At 41.9% G+C, this 19,957-nt stretch overlaps 1 protein-coding gene across 2 annotated transcripts in view; it reads right to left on the reverse strand.

The window, feature by feature from the left end:
• Nucleotides 1-201: 201 nt before the first annotated feature.
• LOC146772560 (mucosal pentraxin-like) overlaps nt 202-19,957 on the reverse strand; it is a 30,588-nt gene continuing 10,832 nt past the window's right edge. For both annotated transcript variants that reach the window (XM_085639619.1, XM_085639620.1), the window contains 2 exons: nt 12,407-12,478; nt 202-869 (listed from right to left, as the gene is read on the reverse strand). In XM_085639619.1, coding sequence (XP_085495745.1) covers nt 202-869; nt 12,407-12,464 — 726 coding nt within the window. In that variant the 5' untranslated portion in view covers nt 12,465-12,478. The remainder of the gene's footprint in view (nt 870-12,406; nt 12,479-19,957) is intronic.

Below are 19,957 nucleotides of genomic sequence, written 5' to 3' on the forward strand. Positions count from 1 at the left end.
GCCTGCAGTTCCTGCCCAAAATGATTGCAGTTTCCCAACAGCAAATTCGCCACTTGTGCAACAGGGTGGGGAGCTTCAGAATGACCAGTTCTGAAAATAATGGGCCACTTCTAGTAGCCCAGAATAGTATTGTCAACAGGAATGCCACTTTCTGCAACTCAAAATATGGCACTAAATATCTATAAAAATGATCTGCAGCCACTAGTTTGCGTCACATCTTGAGGAACTTCCATAACATGCCTGGTTATCACAACTACTCTGTTGCCCCAACTCCACCAGCACATCTCCTGTGATGTCATACACCAGGTTCCGCCAGCTGATGACATTGCCATTTAATTGTTTGTTATTAATAAAGGCCTGGTATATTTCTGCAGCTGACAAAACATAATCCCACACATGTACATTATCTATTTCACCCGCAAAAGACTGGTTTATGTCAAAGTTTCCTCCGAAAGAGTCCTGCTCTTGGCCAAGAATACAATTCAGTGGACCCTGAATGGAGTAGCCTTTTTGAAGGACTTTCCTGGCTAGTGGCTTTCCATTGAGAAACATCTGGACCACCCCTGTGAATGAATCCCAGGTGCCACATATGTAGTGGCTTTTGTCAAATGAGGGGCTTGTAGCTCTGAAGAACATTACTGGGCCACCCACGTGGACCGAAAAAGGACTTTCCTTGGACTGCTCGTGAAAAAGTAGAAGATTGTTGTCTTGAGTAGGGCTGTTGCAAGAAAGGTAAGTGTAATAGTCTGTTAGCTCTGTGAATGCACGTAGGCAGGCGGTGAAACCTATCAGCGAGGTCACTTCTTGTTTCAGTGTCACATAGTTGGTGGCAGATCGATTTGCGAAAAGAAATACCTGGCCATCCATGTCTGTAACAAAAGAAAAGAGGCATGAAGAATGTATGGCTCCTTGGAAAAGGGATGATGGCACCTAAGTATGGAAGACATTTTGATGAATCCTTCATATAGCTGTGTATGGTCACTCTATGATATCTATACTGTACTGGAACCTGTTGGTTGTACTGTTGTATGTATGTATCTATTTATTTGCCCAGTATCATATGTATGCAAACATTTATTTGTGTGCATATTCTATATGTATTGATGGATTTAATTGATAATACACTTTAACCACTAATGTATTATTTATGCTTGCATTTATTTATCCATTTATCACTTATTTATTTAAATACCTTTTTATTTATTCTATATGTTTTGTGTCATGGAGCACTCTAATGTGCCACACTTCTGACACTTAATTATTTACTCACAACTTAGTAATACTTCCTGCTATAAAAGACTAGATTGTAATCCAATCTTTGAATTGACAAAAATGTTAACACCAAGCTGAAACACTGGTATGACAACTGTTTACTGACTGCTGATGAAAATCACTCTTTGCAGATAGACCGACCGAGATACCCTTGTCTGTGCACACTTCCAAATATTCATAAGCAGTCAGATTTCCTCCAGCAAGACCCATAGTATAAGGTATTGGGGGGCCACCGGAGAGGCTCTCTGAATATGTGGATGTATTTTTACAAGCATTTTTGGAGAAACTTCGTGACACCAAATATGTTTTAAACCTACTGAATGATATACAATGGGAACCTGGGATGTGAATTGTAACCTTGTATGTGGTATCTTTCTATAACAGTATTTCGCATAAAATGGCGTTACATGCTCTGAATCACATATTGAATACGAATCCGGTGACACTTCTAGAACATACCCGAATGTTGATTTCTATGGCAGAGATGATTTTGGAAACAATATGTTTTATCTGAGGCATCATGGTACAAACAATTGTAGTGGACCGCCACGGACCCTAGATTTCCCCCTCGTACACCAACCTTTTTATAGGTGCATTTGAGAAGGACCATATCTGGGGCCGGAATGGCGCAAAATGTGCATAAACTGTACTGGGGTTGTTATATCAATGACTACCTAATAATATGGACAGGTAGTGAAACACAACTTAAGGAATTTGTAACTAACCTTAATCAGAATGAAGTTGATTTAAGGTTTACATCAAAACACAGTAATACAGTAGTTAAATGCCTAGATGTGGAATCGTACATAAAGGGGGACAAAATACATAGTAGGCTATACCGTAAGCCCCCATCATGTAATGCAACCTTTCATGCTACCAGTGCCCACCCAAACTTTCAGATTAATGGGGTACCATTTGGTGAGATAAGAGCCAGAAGGAACTGCAGTGAGGAGCATGAATACCAAAAGTGTATACAAGAAATAGAGACACGGTTCATAGAAAGAGACTAAACATACATGTAGTAAGATCGGCAAGGAAAAGTATCATTGGAATAGACAGGAAACATATGTTAAGTACTCGAGCGGTGATGGGGGACAAGAACACAGATACATCACATTATTGATTATAATTAAGGCTACCAGTTTTCCGTTTTTACAAATAGACTGAAAATCATTTATTTTCCTGCCTGTATTTATTTTTAAATGTGGATACAAACGGAAATTGTGTTGCTTTTTGAGTGATTCTACATACTCTCTACCATGACTGCCAGGCCAATAGCTGTGTGGACTGATAGGTGTTTAAAAAAAAAAAGAGTTTTAGTAAAGAGTCTTAAACAGCAGTAGATATGCACAAGGTTGATACTGGAATTTGCATATTTTCATATAAGTGCATTGATGTATCTTCTGCGGGTGTCACAGCTCTGAAACTTGGCAGGCATTCAAGCATAAGTGCATATTTATTAGTTAAATACATGTAGAAATATACCAGTTTTAGCTTCATTTTTTCACAAAACCCAAAATAAATATGGATAAATACAGATAAAATTAACAAAAAAGAAATATGGATAAATACAGACGGAAATGTCAAAAAAATAAATACCATAAAACCGGGACCCCCAATTATAAAAGACTGTCTAACAAATATCACAAATGTTTGAAGAAACACTGGTATCTACGGATAAAATGTTGGAAGATTTTATCCCACCAAGGTCAGGTCAGACTCTCCGCAGAGGTCACACATTAATTTGTGGTATACATTATGGTGTGTAAGTGTGACCGTATGAATGTGGGAAGCATCATCCGCGCTCTCAAGGATAGGGTGTGTGAACTTGTGAGAGCGGAGAAAACCGGTGACATGAGATGCCCAGTGGCGGTTCACATGAACAATTGCGAGTCACAAGGAATGCATAGGAACTTTATGTTGTACTGAATTGATCATGTGCCCAAGGAAGCCAGGGGTGGTAATAGGGAATTGATCATGAGAGGAAGAGAAGCTACGTGGATCATGAAATTAGAGACAGTTGAATATGGCCTGAACATAGACCAGGAATTATACTATTTTCTGGGTGACTGAATAATCATCACCCCTGTAATGATGGTTTTTGCCTGTCGTGGAGAGGACATTTTAAGCATATGTGAGTGTGATACTCGCAGTTGTAAAATACCTGAAGAAAATGCTAGGCTAATAATGTTTACGGATCTATTTTGTGAATGGATGTAGAATCAGTAATGTTCCAAATTAGATATGATCTGTATAACCTGTACTCAATTAAGAAACGTTGTGATCATTTACCACTACATACCCTGTTAAGTGATTTGCTATTTATGGATATAGAAGCGGTCATGTCTTCATACGAGTACAGGGTGTTTCACTTCGAGTAAAAACAATGATAGGTTCTTATTCAAACAATATACATGATGAGGTGCCTTATACTCGGTTAACAAGCAGAGCGGACACAGCTCTTATGTTGTATGCTATATGATTATCTTGTTTCACAAGACAGATGTCGATGGCCGATCAATCATCTCTGGTTTTGAGAGATATATCACAGTAGGTGTCCGATGCCTATGAGGAGTATAAATTCATACAATGGAAGATGACCATACTTTCAGTCTGTTAGCAACAAGAATATTATTTCAGCAGTTACTATATACATTTTACTAATTCTACACACACTGACGTATGTTTTAAGAAATGATTTTTGTATGCATTAAGGCATGCACATTAATGTACACATAATAACCTCATCTATTTAATCGAGTGATACAGACACTTCAAGATGGTGGAACCAACACGTGCAGACTTTAGTTTGTCCATTTTCTAACCATGGATAGGTCTTTGTATTTAAGACATGGCCAAGATGGCGCTGATTGTGAACGTGATTCGGTCGGACATGCCAAAAACAGAAGTCACAGAGCTTTTGCCAGCACTGGGGTAAGGAACTGGCAGGCTATTAATACAATTACTTATTGTAGTATTTAGATCTGGACTAGTTACTCAGTATAGTTTTGTTCATTGTAGGTTACAAGTGACACATACCCGCTTGAACTTGGATTCGCGATCTACTTATATTATAACTATAGTTTTGGGAAATAACTACGGATTTAAGGTACGTGGATGAGATTATGTAATGATTTCTTCAGGATTATCAGACACTAGCACTCTTTTTTGATCCTGAGCTTTTGCCTTGTTACTTTTTAGATCGATACTGAAGAATACAGGTACCGAGGTGTATATAGATTTACTCACATACTTATACAAGGCGAATAATCTAGATACGGGTCTTCCAGGCTTGTGAGACTTTTCACTTTCTGTTATGCTCGGACATATGCATCTGTTCCCGCACACCATGTCACTTTGCGGTCGACCTGCGTTTTCATTGTTGCACGGAGCATGAGTGCACACCTTACAGGTGTATACTAACATCACATCCTTCATTCGCGATACGGTTCTGCATGCCATACTTCTTTGACTCGGCTGGCGGTTTCAATTGCACGGAGCTTGAGTGTACACTTTACAGGTGTACACTAAGATCACATACTCATTGCGAGATATGGTCGTTTCGTAAACATGAACGGATGATTACGGGCCACTTCCTAAATTGTATATATAATTAATATAAAGGTTGTAGTGGCAACCGAAGGAATCTAATTCTATAAAGCACTTAAAGCATGTGCAAATGTATACTGTATTGCGACACCAGCTGTGGTATAAGACAGTGCATGATTCCATTGCTGCATGTTCAAAGACCAAACGGGTGATCTAAATAAGGGATGTATAATTTAAAGTGAACAAATGTGATGTATATGTAAGATGGGTCTTAATTAGTTTTCAGCCCTGAGGAAGTCATAGGGTGACACACCCATTGACAAAACACGTGTTGGCTGGCAGATGAACCGAAATCTAAATTAAAGAAAGGCTGGCAACTGAAAAAAATCAAAATTAAAGGAAAAACTAAAAAGCCTAAGGATTATTGGAAGATTGATTTGTGCTATTCACATTGCAAGTGCTAAGAGATTTGTCTTGGTTAATGATGTGAATGTGGTATACTGCTCTCCTCTACCGCATGCCCCCCTTCATAACCCACTATATACCTGGCGTATGTACTACTCTCCTTCACTCAATTGTCCTGTAATTATACGATCATTCTTGTTTCCGATTCTTACCCGATGTCGATATCCTATATATGTCCTTCTTTCCATTCTATTGTAAAGCGCTCGGGATCTTGTTCGCGCTATATAAAACTTTATAAATAAAAAATATAAGATGGAAGAGGGAATGTAAGTGTGCCCCCTATTTGAAGAACGAAAACAGGTTGCATTTCACCTACTTTAAAGACCTTCAGGTCAATAAACAACAAAACAGTGTAATGGAATATAGTAAATATATACAGTTGCAGCCGACTAAAGCCCTGTCATAAGCGGGAGGAGGCGTATGAGGTATGAGGCCACTAGGGATAGCATTGGTGCAGTATTTGCCGGATCTGGTAGGCACATCCTTTTCCAAGTTCAAACTTGGAAATCAGGCATAAGAAACATAATTCGGTTCCTCCTGCAACAAATTCTGCATGTTCAGGTGATAACCTTGGATTTCTCTCATTAAATGTGAGAGAGATTGACCACTTGAGACTGCATGGGGGAAATCATTTATTGTACCTATAAATTGCCTGGTGAGGTAAACTTCTCATTACTTCGAATTCCCATCACTACACAAACAGAGGGTTGCACAGAGATCAAAGTTAACAGGCTCGCTTTTAATAGAGCCCCAAGCATTGGGCAGTTTTAAAGCACTTTTAATTCACAAAGATACTGAGAAAGCAGAAGAAAGAGAAAGCTTTCACCCCCTATACATTAAGTTTTCTTTGAAACTCATCACTTTTGCCTACAATGCATTCTTATAAAATTCCACTAAAGCCAAAGAGAGCCCAAATCTGACGACCTTGAGAGATAAAAAGAAGCCATTAAATTATGAGAAATATTATCTATTGGGCAACACCCTTGAAATAAAAATGTGTTGTTTTGTTAACGTTTATAATAACGTGATATACATGAGCTAAAAAACACACTACTTATTGATCCAATCTTATACAATTTAATTTGTGTAACTAAATCAGCAGCACAAATACCACTAAATTTGCGATGTGTGGTCTGTGTTGATTCCCAGATTAAGTGGAACAGCAATAGGTAGGTTACGGTCTCGACATGAGTCGTGACTGAGATCCCAAGCAATCTGACCTCTATGATGAATCCCAAGCACACCCAGGGTAGCCTGTCTCTTGAAACAACGCTTCCCTTGGGTACATGTGAAACAACAAACCAACAGCTAAGAAACAATTTAGAATTTGCAAACCAACTTAGTAAGAAATCTATATAAGGTTTAAAATGGCAAAAATGAAGAAAATAAGATACAGAGATTAGAACTATAGCAAAACCAAAAAGTGTTCCATTGAAAACAAACAGGAAAGTGAAAACCCAATATTGGTTTATCAGGTGCAGGTGATTAGAAGTCAACACCCTTTGTTACTGATTTACGATGGACCCCATATAGGTAATTCTTGGTGGTCCATCTTGGTCAAACAATGGATCCTTGGTCTTAAAAAAATATGGAGGAGGAAAATCTTGAGTGAGGCTTTGAGAGAAACTGTAGCCAAAATGGCTTCATGCGGTCTTGCATTAACTTCCTATCTGCCATAGAGTCCCAAAAAGTTTTTTTTTTAAAACTAAAGGGATTCCACCTAAAATGCATTTGTTGTGGGTAAAACAGGCAACTTTGCCCTGCCCTTCACAGATTACATTCAAGTCAAAACGTTTTTATAAGTTCTGACACCTTTTTGGACCGCAAAAGATTACAAACGTTCAATTAGTTCCAAAGAACCACAGCAAAATCTCAACTTCCAACTGGTTCCTGGTTCAGCACCAGCACTATATGTTTGAATCACCTCATACACTTCCTAGGCACAGAGGAGAGATTTAAGAAAGAGAGACAGAGAAACCTCTAGTTATAACTTGTCAACATGTTTCGTCCTGGCAGGCCACCGCATTTTCTCAGGGCCTTCTTCACTCTCAGCTGCTGGAAAGTGGTTCCACAGGTAGAAGCTGGCTTCACTATAGAACCATGACCCCAGTTTCCTTGGAAGTGGGGGCATAAAGTGGCTAGAACAGGTACTCCTTTGTAACAGTTTTCCAGTCCTAACGTCTCGAGGTAGCTTTGGATCAAATCTCTTCTTGGCCCCTGTGAGGCCGTTGGTAATTCTTTAGGAATTCTTCAATTCCAGTTAGCTCTTCTCAATTGCAGTCAATTTTCTCTGGAAGCGAATCAAGCAAGATGGTGTCAAAAGGGAAAGTACAGTCAGTCAAACTTGCATTTCTATTATTGTGGATTGATGTAGTTAAAAAAAAAACGCACCCAGGATTAAAAGTGGGTGGTACTGAAATAGCCACCAAAGACAAATTAAAACATTTTGGGGTAATCTTGAATCTGTGATATTAATGGTGAGCCATGTGTGCCCTATGAATTCATCTCTGTCCTCAGCCTTAAATTAATATGAGTTTGCTTGTTTTAAAGAAGCAGTACAATGCCAAGATTATCAGAATAATTCTTACAAAATTGAGTATTGTAACAATTTGATAATTGCACCACCAAATCTAAAATTGGAAAAGTTCGGGTTCTGGTTTGAAGACTATGCACTAATTACCTGTTCGAGTTACATTAACATTTCACATCCTCACACTGTCCAATAAGTGACGGAGTGTCTCGGGCCGTAGAATATCTCAAGAGTTGACTCCAAATCTTCTGTCCCGAGAGAGCTCAGAACTCTTGGTTAGATATTTCTCACTGCACCACCAACAAAGAGAGTTAGAGCAGTGGTCGGGCATTGTCCCTTCATGCAAGCTCTTTGTGGAATAAGAAAGTAGAACAGTGTGTACTTAAAAACAACTGCTATCATTTTGGAAGGTGAAAAAAACATTATTTTTGTAAATGAAGAGGCAGTCTCTGCTAAGCTTGTTTGGTTTTAAAATTGTAGGACTAGAGAAATAAGAAAATAGGGGCAGATACAGATCAATACATAAAAAAGTTTTTTCATTGAATAGTTTAAAAATCTGTAAGTGGAATATCTTCAGCGGACTGGTCTTGTGGGTGTTAGTAATACTTTACAACTCAAGAGAGGAATTTATCAGACTTGCTATACATTTGCATTATGCTAGGTCCATCTTCAGTTCTCACCAGATGTTGTAGAGAATGTTATACCATAGGCATTTTTATAGTCTACAGACCAGACAGTATTTTTGCAATTAATGAACAAGAACATATTAGAAAGAAGGTTGAAAGCAGGAAACAATGATAAATGAAATGGTAAGATTGAAAAATTTGAACAGTAAGCTATTCAATTATTGACAAAATTTGAGGCACTTAGGTACACGTCTTAACTCTCCAGGTATAAGATTCCCGGCATTAGTTTCTTACCATCAGTCTTTTCCACCAAAGGTAAACTGAGACACTCTGAGTTGTGTGTATTGGTTGACACACATTGTATCACTTTGGATGAGATGTATATTTAAAGCTATGTTTTGAAAGATTAGTGCGATAAGTTTGTTTTTCTAGGTGCCATTGACTGCCTATTTTTCCTCAAGTGACATCCAACCTCATACGTTGGCCAGTGGCCTCCACCCTTAACAACTCCTCCTGTGGCCTGCAACCCCTCCTACGATGGTCAATAGAATCTACTATCTACTAAGAAACTTCTTTTTTTAAACATATTTTTATTAACATTCACCTTTAATATAAATGAATTATACGGGTTATCACATAACATTTCTGGAGCTGCAAATCTGCGCATGTCGGGTTCCAATATTTCACAAGTAATCTAAAATAATTTTCAATCTATGTTCCGAACAGCAGCTTGCAGTAAACATGATACTTTTACATTCCTTATCCAGCCATATAATTTCCCCAGGGAATTTCTTCATCATTGCGCTTACAGACATTTCCTGTCCACTTATTAACAAATAATAAAACAAACTAAACTTTGTGGTGTAGTGCCTCGTAATGTGTTTGTTACATCGTATGTGTTCACGAGTATGCCTCTTAGTCTGTCATGGGGCTCTTGTGTCCGGGTCATGCCCCCATGTGAATGTAGCCATTTGTTGTTATTGTAGGGAACCTATCGGGTCTTGGGATCTTGTATCTAGGGTGTCTTCCCTCAGGTTCTCCGCTATTTCATCTCTTTCATCAGTTTCCTCGCTATTCCGAAACTCCCAAATCGCTCATCACCTCCGCCCATAGATCCACAATGGGGCGCTTACGTATTCCTTGCAAGTCCTCTTTCTGAAGGGCCTTCAGCTCTGCCCTAGATCAGAAAACCTAAACTTTTCTCCCAACTTGTTATCGAAGGGGGGGTGTTTACTAACCATTGCTGTGCAATCTGCCTTCTAGCCAGGACCAGCGCTAGATCGGTAAACCTACTCCCTATATATTTGGCTTTGGGTCTGGGGAAGAGGCCCAGCTGTCAAATAGCAGGTGTGTTCGGTAACGTACGGGCCAGCGTCTTCCCAATCTCGGTCAAGACCTTTTCCCAAAAGTTCTTCAAATGTATGCATTCCCACATCATATGTGCGAAGCCTGCATCCATCAATCCACATCTGGCACAGGATCTATCACCCCCCCCTCCCATTACATTCCATCTGTGTGGGGTCAGATATACCATATGTATATAGTTAAACTTAATCGTCTTGAAATTTTAGTTTCTAGATACCATTTTTGACCCTCTCAGAGCTTGCGCCCACTCCTCATCTGTCAGGGGTTTCCCAGTGATCTCTTCCCATCTACCTCTAGTGCGGTCTAGTTGTTTTGTAACTGATTCGAATAGGTGCTTGGTATAGCCATTTCACTAGGTGTCGAGCGGTCCCCAAGGTTATCAGCGTTTGAAGCACTCTGTGGGTAGAGGGCTCAGTTAAGCCACCCCGTCATTGGTCACAAAATGTTTGAACCAGTGAATGGTATATCAGGAACTGGCCTTGTGGTAACTCATAACGGGACATCAACTCGTCCATGGGCATTAATGTTCCCAGGTGGAAACAATCTCCCACAATTGTAATCCCCGCTTCTGTCCAGGCCGCTAATCGAGCTCCTGAATAGGGGGTCAACGGGTTCCCAAATGGGATCCCTATAAGTGGTATATCTGGCGCGTAGCAGTGTCCCTTTACCATGCACCGGAGGCACCTCCTCGAGCAATATCTTCAGCAGCACATTGGGATACGGGAGGCTCACTTTCTGGTGCACCACTTTAGCCACTAACCGACCCTGGTTATGTCCCCTGTTTATCTCTTCTAAATATTCCATATTCCGACCATCCAACCACTGGGCTAGCCATTGTAGCTGAGCCGCTAGGTAATATAGTTCGAAATCCGTGACGCCTAGTCCTCCGTTCTCAGCTGTTCTTTGCGTTATTTCCAGGGCTACCCTATTTCATCCCCCATCCCAGATCAGTTCCCGAAGCAGCTGATTCAAGTCCGAGAACCAGCTCAGCGGTATCACCACTGTAAGGTTCACAAAGTGGTACAGTAATCTTAGTAGCATAATCATTTTTGAAAGTGCCACTCTAGCCATCAGTGGCAGCTTGATGGAGCGCCAGAATTGTACAGAAGCTTTCAGTGATCTAACAATTGGATTAAGGTTGCCCTCGCGTAGGTCATCTAACTAAAGCGTGCAGCTAAGAACTTACTCAGAATTTTTAAATCGGTGTTAAGCATCGAGAGTGGGCGGAAATCTGACACCTGTGGGTGTGGTTTTTTAGTTTTGGGGAGAGGCACGATCAGGGCGTCCCTGTTCGAAGAGGGTAGTTCCCCCACCTCCCACGTTTCGGTGTACACACCCACTAGTTTTGGTACTAGGATCTGGTCATACATAGAATAAAACTCCACCAGCAGCCCATCTGGGCCGGGAGTTTTCCCCCGAGCCATCTCTTTTATTGCTGCCCTGATCTCCATCTCAGTAATCTGCCCTCCCAAGGTTGCTCGTTGGTCAGGCAGTATCACCGTAAGGGGTAAGGGTGCTAAGTAATTTGCTATGGTCTCCCTCTGCTGCAGTCTCGGCTCACAATACAACTGGGCGTAGTAAGTTCGGAAAGCGCGATTTATTTCTCTAGGGTGATGTGTAATCCCTCCGTTTGATAGTTGTATCTGGGATATAAGGGACCTCCCATGTTCAGGCTGGATCAACCACTACTGAGATCCTTCTTCACTTCACACGTCCGGACCTGCTCCTTCTCCTCTCCATGGACCATCTGCCTTCACTGACCCGCATTCTCTCCCCTCCATTTATCTACATCCCCTCCTGCACTGACCACTTACCTGCCTCCTCAACAACTCATTCTGTGATCTGGTCTTTCCCCTCCTTCAGTGACCCATACCCTCGCGTATCAACAGACAAGCATCTTCTCTGCTCCACTGCTCTCATCTGCCCCCTCTCCTCTTCAGTGATCTACACCATCCCCATCACTGATCCACATCGTCTCCTGTCCACTGACTTGCACTCTCGCCCCACCTTCAGTGACTTGTACTCTCACCTATCTATTGTCATGCACCTGCTCCACTGACCTGCCCTTTCTCCTCTCCATTGACCTACCCCGATCCCCCATCACTGACCCACATTATCTTCTCTCGCATCCACTGACCTGCATCTTCAACAACTCCATCTGTGTCCTGCACCCCGTCCCTCCTTTGGTATCCCTTACCATCACCCATCTACTGACGTACTGTCTCCACTTACCTGCCACACTGCTCTCCAATGACCTACACCATCCCCTGCAACAACAAGTAATGAATGGAATGCTTGAGTTAATCTCAGCCACTAGCAATCGCTTGGGCCACATCCAAGTCCATCGTTTTTCGCCCACCATGCCAACTCAGTTTGGACCCAGCCATATGCAAATCAGTCTTGACCCTGCACCAATAGGAACAGTTCAGCCTGAAGACGTGCAAAGTATCAAAAAGGAGGTGATACTTCTACCCAATGTTGTAGTACTCCAGGGTGCATGGTAGGACAGCTCATTGGTCTTAGACCAAGGCTTGTGCACCCTTCAGTAACACCCCACAAACCTCCACCGCTGCACCTTCACTGCTTTAACAACACTTACTTGCGCCTTGGGAAACAGCTGCCATGATGCTGAGAAGGAGCAGAAAGGTCAGCCTCATTTTTCCCCACGGTTCTGAAAAGTAAAGTGTTTAACTGATTAGCACTTTGCATGCTGTAGGTCATTGTTTTCAAATCTAAAAGGACGAGGGTGTCAGCCATGCAAGATTTTCAGGATTTCTACTTTAAATAAATTTGAACACAATGAACTCTAAATGGAAGTCCTGTGCATAGTTAGAGATTACTGTGAAAATCAGGAGTGGCTCCAATCCTTGGGAACCTTCTGTAACAACCCTGTGTAACCGAATGAGAGTTGTATTTACTATATGCTCTCGTGCCGGTTTGTTCATTACATTGCAGAGTCTCGCCCCGCCCTAAGTGAACGAGAGCTGTATTGCCATAGGCTGTCACAGTTGTATTCAGTATGTTGCAGAGTCCCGCCCCGCCCTAAGTGAACAAGAGCTGTATTGCCATAGGCTGTCACACTTGTATTCAGTATGTTGCAGAGTCTCGCCCCGCCCTAAGTGAACGAGATCTGTATTGCCATAGGCTGTCACACTTGTATTCAGTATGTTGCTGAGTCTCGCCCCGCCCTAAGTGAACAAGAGCTGTATTGCCGTAGGCTGTCACACTTGTATTCAGTATGTTGCAGAGTCTCACCCCGCCCTAAGTGAACAAGAGCTGCATTGCCGTAGGCTGTCACACTTGTATTCAGTATGTTGCAGAGTCTCGCCCCGCCCTAGGTGAACAAGAGCTGTATTGCCATAGGCTGTCACACTTGTATTCAGTATGTTGCAGAGTCTCGCCCCGCCCTAAGTGAACAAGAGCTGCATTGCCATAGGCTGTCACACTTGTATTCAGTATGTTGCAGAGTCTCGCCCCGCCCTAAGTGAACAAGAGCTGCATTGCCATAGGCTGTCACACTTGTATTCAGTATGTTGCAGAGTCTCGCCCCGCCCTAAGTGAACAAGAGCTGCATTGCCATAGGCTGTCACACTTGTATTCAGTATGTTGCAGAGTCTTGCCCCGCCCTAAGTGAACAAGAGCTGCATTGCCATAGGCTGTCACACTTGTATTCAGTATGTTGCAGAGTCTCGCCCCGCCCTAAGTGAACAAGAGCTGCATTGCCATAGGCTGTCACAAGTTGTATTCAGTATGTTGCAGAGTCTCGCCCGCCCTAAGTGAACAAGAGCTGCATTGCCATAGGCTGTCACACTTGTATTCAGTATGTTGCAGAGTCTCGCCCCGCCCTAAGTGAACAAGAGCTGCATTGCCATAGGCTGTCACACTTGTATTCAGTATGTTGCAGAGTCTCGCCCCGCCATAAGTGAACGAGAGCTGTATTGCCATAGGGTATCACACTTGTATTCAGTATGTTGCAGAGTCTCGCCCCGCCCTAAGTGAACGAGACCTGTATTGCCATAGGCTGTCACGCTTGTATTCAGTATATTGCACAGTCTCGCCCCGCCCTAAGTGAACGAGATCTGTATTGCCATAGGCTGTCACACTTGTATTCAGTATGTTGCAGAGTCTCGCCCCGCCCTAAGTGAACAAGAGCTGTATTGCCATAGGCTGTCACACTTGTATTCAGTATGTTGCAGAGTCTCGCCCCGCCCTAAGTGAACGAGAGCTGTATTGCCATAGGCTGTCACACTTGTATTCAGTATGTTGCAGAGTCTCGCCCCGCCCTAAGTGAACGAGAGCTGTATTGCCATAGGCTGTCACACTTGTATTCAGTATGTTGCAGAGTCTCGCCCCGCCCTAAGTGAACAAGAGCTGTATTGCCATAGGCTGTCACACTTGTATTCAGTATGTTGCAGAGTCCCGCCCCGTCCTAAGTGAACAAGAGCTGTATTGCCATAGGCTGTCACACTTGTATTCACTATGTTGCAGAGTCTCATTCTGCCCTAAGTGAAGTTTGGTTGCTTGGCCTGTGGAGCATCACTGAGTACTTAGAGTATCAGTCTTAGTGTAGTAATGAGGATCATTAGTTACACTAGGTTTTCCTAATGCAAAACACAACCCTTTACCTCCATTAGTGACAATGGAAGTTAACCAATGAGGAATTGTTCTACAGAGCTACCAGTCTGAGACAGTGGGTAAAGTGTATCTACCTTTCAGGGAGGCTGAAAGTGGCAGCCAATCACAGGCTGGGTAGCAGATTACGGTGCACTATAGAGGAAGAAATAAGCAAACTTCCTCTTTATTCATGGTTATTGTTCTGTATAATTGAAGGGTGAGGAGGTTGCAGATTATTTGAGGCACATATCTGAAGAAGTGTTGGCAAATAGGGAACTTAGTCACTGCACCACCTAAGATAATCACACGTTTAACATCACATAATCATTGCCCACCTCAAGTGACCAGCTACCAATTGGTCACACATTAGAAATATTGAGACATAAAAAAATGAGAGGCAATCAAAAGCTCCACAAGTAGTATTCAAATTATTTGCTGAAGTATGAAACAAGTCGGTTTGTGCTTGAATTTTTTGGTTTTATTCTTTTCTTTCTTCTTAAGACACACAAATGTAGCCAATGCGTTTCACTCAACACATAGGCTTCTTCAGGGAAGTGCTTTTCAAATGGCAATGGTCGTGTATTGAATGAATGACCACGTTGCACCCAGATTTATAAACGTCTGTTCCATGCTAATTGCAAGACCCTAGAAAATTTGTCATGTTCAGCACCAAAGTCAACAGCGCTGCACCCATGTACACGTACGGCATTGATGACTTTGGTGCCGAGCACGGCGAATCATAACAAAGTACTGAAAACACCAACAAGAGTCTTTAAAATTTTTGATATTTTGGACACTATTCAGTTCCTGTTGTTTTTTGTTTCCAGGGTGTTAAATTATCGTGGAACAGATGCTCATAAATCTCGGTGCAACAAACTCATTCATGCAATACAGAACCATTGCCATTTGATAAACTCTGCCCTGAAGAAGCCTATGTTTGGGGCAAAACGTGTTGGCTGCATTTGTCTGTCTTTCTAAAGAAGAAAGACAAGAATCAAAAAGAAAAATTGAAGCACAAACTGACTTGTTTCATACTTCAGCAAAGAATTTGAATACTACTTTTGGAGCTTTTGATTGCCTCTCGTTTTTGAGGCACATACTTGTCATTTAATGTGAGGCTAAATGAGCATGGATTAGTTTGTCACCTCTTTCTTACACGAAATGTGAAATGTCTCTTAAGCATCGTTAGGAGTGTCTGTTTTATATAAGTGATGGTGAGAAGTGTATGAATGTACTGGGACATTAGAGATGGCTGCTTCATAAAAGAGGTGATGGAAAGTGTCTGAATCTAAAGGGACATTAAGGGGGTATGTTTTATATAAGTGGTGATGAGAAGTGTGTGAATGTACAGGGACATTAAGGGGGCATGTTTTATATAAGTGGTGATAAGAAGTGTGTGAATGTACAGGCAGCATGGGTATAATTATTTCTACAGTGAGGGTTCTTTTGCCATGAGGTACATATTGAACACATGCTAAAAGCAGTGGCATAGCATGGGTGTCTGAGACCCTGGTGCTACTGCACCTATTCTACTACTGATAGATATGCCCTGGGAAAGATGACTCTTCTGTGAAAATCGGAAATTACAGTGCAAGACTGGTGCCAGAAGATGTCTTCTTTCAAATTAACAGTATTTTACTGATGAAGACGAGGACTCAATGTACCATAGTTCTCTGTGTTCATCAGACTTGAACCTAAAGAGCTTAGCAAGACTGAAGCAGTGATGCCACTGCGTGAAATGCCCAGTTACTTACCGGTAATCTTCATTACTCTGAGTCCAGGTATTCCTGTCCCATTCCTAGCCCATCCCTCCCTCTCATGTCATGTTTCTGGTTATTGTTTCTTCTCTTGATTTGTAGCTATGGTGTTCTCAGGATGTTTGCATGAAGTACTTCCCGCTTTATGCATGTCGGGTAATCCGGAAGCATATTGAGGGAAGTTGTTTTACATTTGCTAGGTAATCAGTTTCTGTGGTGCAGGAGAGCTGCTCATGATGTAAGGAATGGGACAGGAAGACGGACGAGGAGGTAATGGCTACTAAGGCCCCATTATTCACAGATAATCTCCACGCAACTGACAACGAAGTCCTGCTGACTAAAGGTTTATGGTTACCCACCCACAGGAGGATAAAATCCGGACACATTCAATCTTCTCACGTGTCAAACAGCTGTGAAGGAATAGAAAACAAAAACGTGTGATAACACTTTGTAGTGAGAGGCAATAGATGTATCCTGTTTGGTTGTCAGAGTGTGTGTTCACCTGTCAGAGGGAGACAAGAAATCTAAACTCTCATTTTCGCCTTCTCTGTTCTTTTTTTCTTTCATGCAAAAACAACATTCCGTCCATCATCTTGTGTCTTTTTTTCTTTCATGTCATATCTTTCTTATTCTCTCTCCGTCTCTTTTTGTTTTGCTATCTCTGCATCAAGCTATTTCTCTTTCTCTCCCTCACACGTAAGCTCTCACTTAATCACCTCTTTTATCTTGTTCTTTGACCTGTCTCTCTCTCTCTCTTTAACACTTCTCTCTCCTCCTTTAATTTGTGTTCCTTTAGCCGTCTCACCTCGTTCTCTCTACCCCTCTCTTTTGCTCTTTATCCGTCCATTTCCCTCTTATTCCGTCTCTCTTTCCGCTTCATCCTTTCTTTCTCTTCTTCCTTTATGATTGGTGAGGATCTTTCGGGTCCTCTCTGTCTCCCTCTTTTTATGTCTGCCACTTCTCTCTCAATCATCGCTTTCTCTAGTTCCTTGTATCTATGTCTCCGCAATGTTTATTTTGGAAAATAAATATGTAAGTGGAGTGGGTCAAACATATCCTTAAGAGTCTGTAGCCAGCGCTACCCAATGCCAATGGGTACCACCAAGGATGCCTGGTCCTGATTCCACCTCCTTCCTCTGTCTTCCATCACGCGCACTTCATGTCTTTTAACCCGTTCCCCGCTCATGACGGAACCACTTCGTCATGAGCACACAGCGCCCGTGGCTCATGACGGAGTGGTTCCGTCATGAGCAGGCAAGGGGTTAAAGCCTATGGAGAATGTCGCGGTTTGATTTAAACAGATTAAAGACAATCCTGCTTGTTCCCGTCTGCCTTATGCATGAAGGGGGTTACCCTAAGAGACGGCCTTCTGCCTTCAGAAGGGCTCCGGTTTGAAGCACCAGAGGAAGGAATTAAACACCAAAGCCGCATAAATCTCTTCCAGTTGAGAGATGTTTGATGGCTTCTTTGTTTTAGGCAGTGTTCATGTTCGGCAGCGCTGGGATCAGTCACCTCCCTGTCAGGCTCTCTCCTGACTGAACCTGTCAGCTGTTAACCTAGATACAGAAATGGATATAAAAAAAAAGGCAAAAAATCGTAAATAAATAAAAGGCCAACACTGTACCTCTGATTGCCCATCTTTGGAACCTTCTTCGGACATTCTTGGTTTTTTTTCGACCTAATTTGACATGGTTTTATTAGCGTTTGCTTCAATGCGTTTGCTTCAATAACAAAGGGAGGACGGAGAGGAGGGAGGTCACGCCCCCAACAACGACCGGCGCTTACATTTGTCGGCGGGGTCTGGCACGTCTGTCGGGGAGGGGTTAAAAACAGATGTCACACTGCAGCAATTAAGTGCGAGTGAAGCTGAGGAAAACTGTAGTTAGGCGCCGCTGCTTCAGGACTTCACGGAAGTTACCATAGGATCAACAGCCAACAGAAATCAAGAAAACAACAGCAATGCCAGACTTGAACCAATCACAAGGGGCAGGAGAAATTACACTGAGTTGAAGCCAATATAGAGATTACTTTAAGTCTTGCTGAGACAGTGCATGCAGTGCATGCACTGCTAACGCGAGACCTAAAAATATGTGTCATTTGAGTGTCAGACTCCGCTCCTCATGGCTCTGCCCATTGTGACTCCGCCCCATTTCTGTTGCCACCCCTTCACCTCCAATTTGTGGCGTCGGAAAGTATTTTTATTTTCCATTTATTTTCCAGCCAAAGTTGCCTGACCTCACCAATTGCCCATTCTATCATCTGAATCGCTATATTCCTTCAGTATGGACCACAACACTCATATTTAAGCATCCCTTCAAGACATTTTCAAGTGATATTTTGGGGGTCTGCCCTCCTTAGTTCATTTATCCGGTCTCTAAATCTTCCTGCACCGAAAGATGAGACTTTATAAAAACAAATGGCCCTGGGCAATAGACCCAGGGCAAGGTTGGATGACATACAGTCTGGAAACTTTCGATACTAAAATCTGACTTCTGGGAACTGAAGAAAAACAAGCATTTGCAATGCATGTGGTCTCACCTTTGGGACCTAATATGTATTTAGCTATGCAGCACATTAGCCTGCGTGTTAAAACATCTACTGTTCTTTAACATGGAGGAAACGTAAGCATCAAACTGCATGACACGCCAGGTATGAAGAGAAATATTGCCTTTCAGCGGGAAATGGTATGGTCCAAAGCTCTGTGTTCAGTGTTCAGATCACTGAAATTACAACATTTGAAAAAAATATTATTGTCTACGGGTGCTCGTGGAAGACAACTTCTATGGACTGGAATCTAGAGAATGCTTAAGTGATTCTGGTATTTAACTAACCACTGCTGGTCTTTTTCTATCAAGAAAGTTAAATAGAGGCAGTTTCCGGAAAAATCAAACAAGCATTGGCATAGCCAATAGGTCTCGCCTTTGGGACCTTATAAATGTTTAGACATGCAACAGTTGATGTTGTTGCACCAATAACAAAGTGAGTAGCTGTTCAACTGTAATAACCTACTACAGTTGAATTGTAACGTCATACTGCGTCCTGCCAGAGCAAGGAGAAAAGGTGGAAGCCAGGTCACAGAACACAATTGCGGCTTCAGTTTAAACAATGAAAATGAGAACTGGCTTTTCATTCCTGTGTTCAGTTTTTTTTAAATGATCAACAGAAAGAAATTCATGGCAACATGTTTATTTTTGCTCAAAGCAAGTCATTACAAGAAAGATAAACTCTCTCTGCCTTTTTCAAAATATTCTGAGCAATAGCATTTTTTTTGTTTGACTTGCATTGAACTGATATTAGCAAAAATTTGCAGCAAGTTACTAAATGGCTTTTGGTGTGTTTATTTCTGCACTACAGATTTAGTTTTTATTCTTGATGTCTTCTACAATACTTTGGCTTTCACATGAAAGTGTACAACACCAAGGATTTGAGCTAATTATGGGAATGGTGATGGTTTTCCTCTGTATTATAAGGGATAAAATACCCTCTGCTGTCCATTCAAAGAATAATGAAATTTTCTCAGAGTTCTATGGACTTACAAAGGAACCTGACCTTCCTCCTTGTTTCTGGATGTAGTCATGGAACTCCTTGGTGACTTTCAATATTCCTGTGTACAGCAGGGGGCACTTTAATCCATATATCGTCTGTCCTTTCAGGATTGCTCTTGGCTCTAACCAAGACTAGTGAAATCTGTGGAGTAGGAAGCGAAGACATAAATGGGAGAGGTGGTGGTAAGTGTGATGGCGTGGGGGGAGTATACACTTACATTCCTAGCTTCCTGG

Source organism: Triturus cristatus, chromosome 12, assembly GCF_964204655.1.
Source record: "Triturus cristatus chromosome 12, aTriCri1.1, whole genome shotgun sequence".
NCBI classification, from domain to species: domain Eukaryota; kingdom Metazoa; phylum Chordata; class Amphibia; order Caudata; family Salamandridae; genus Triturus; species Triturus cristatus.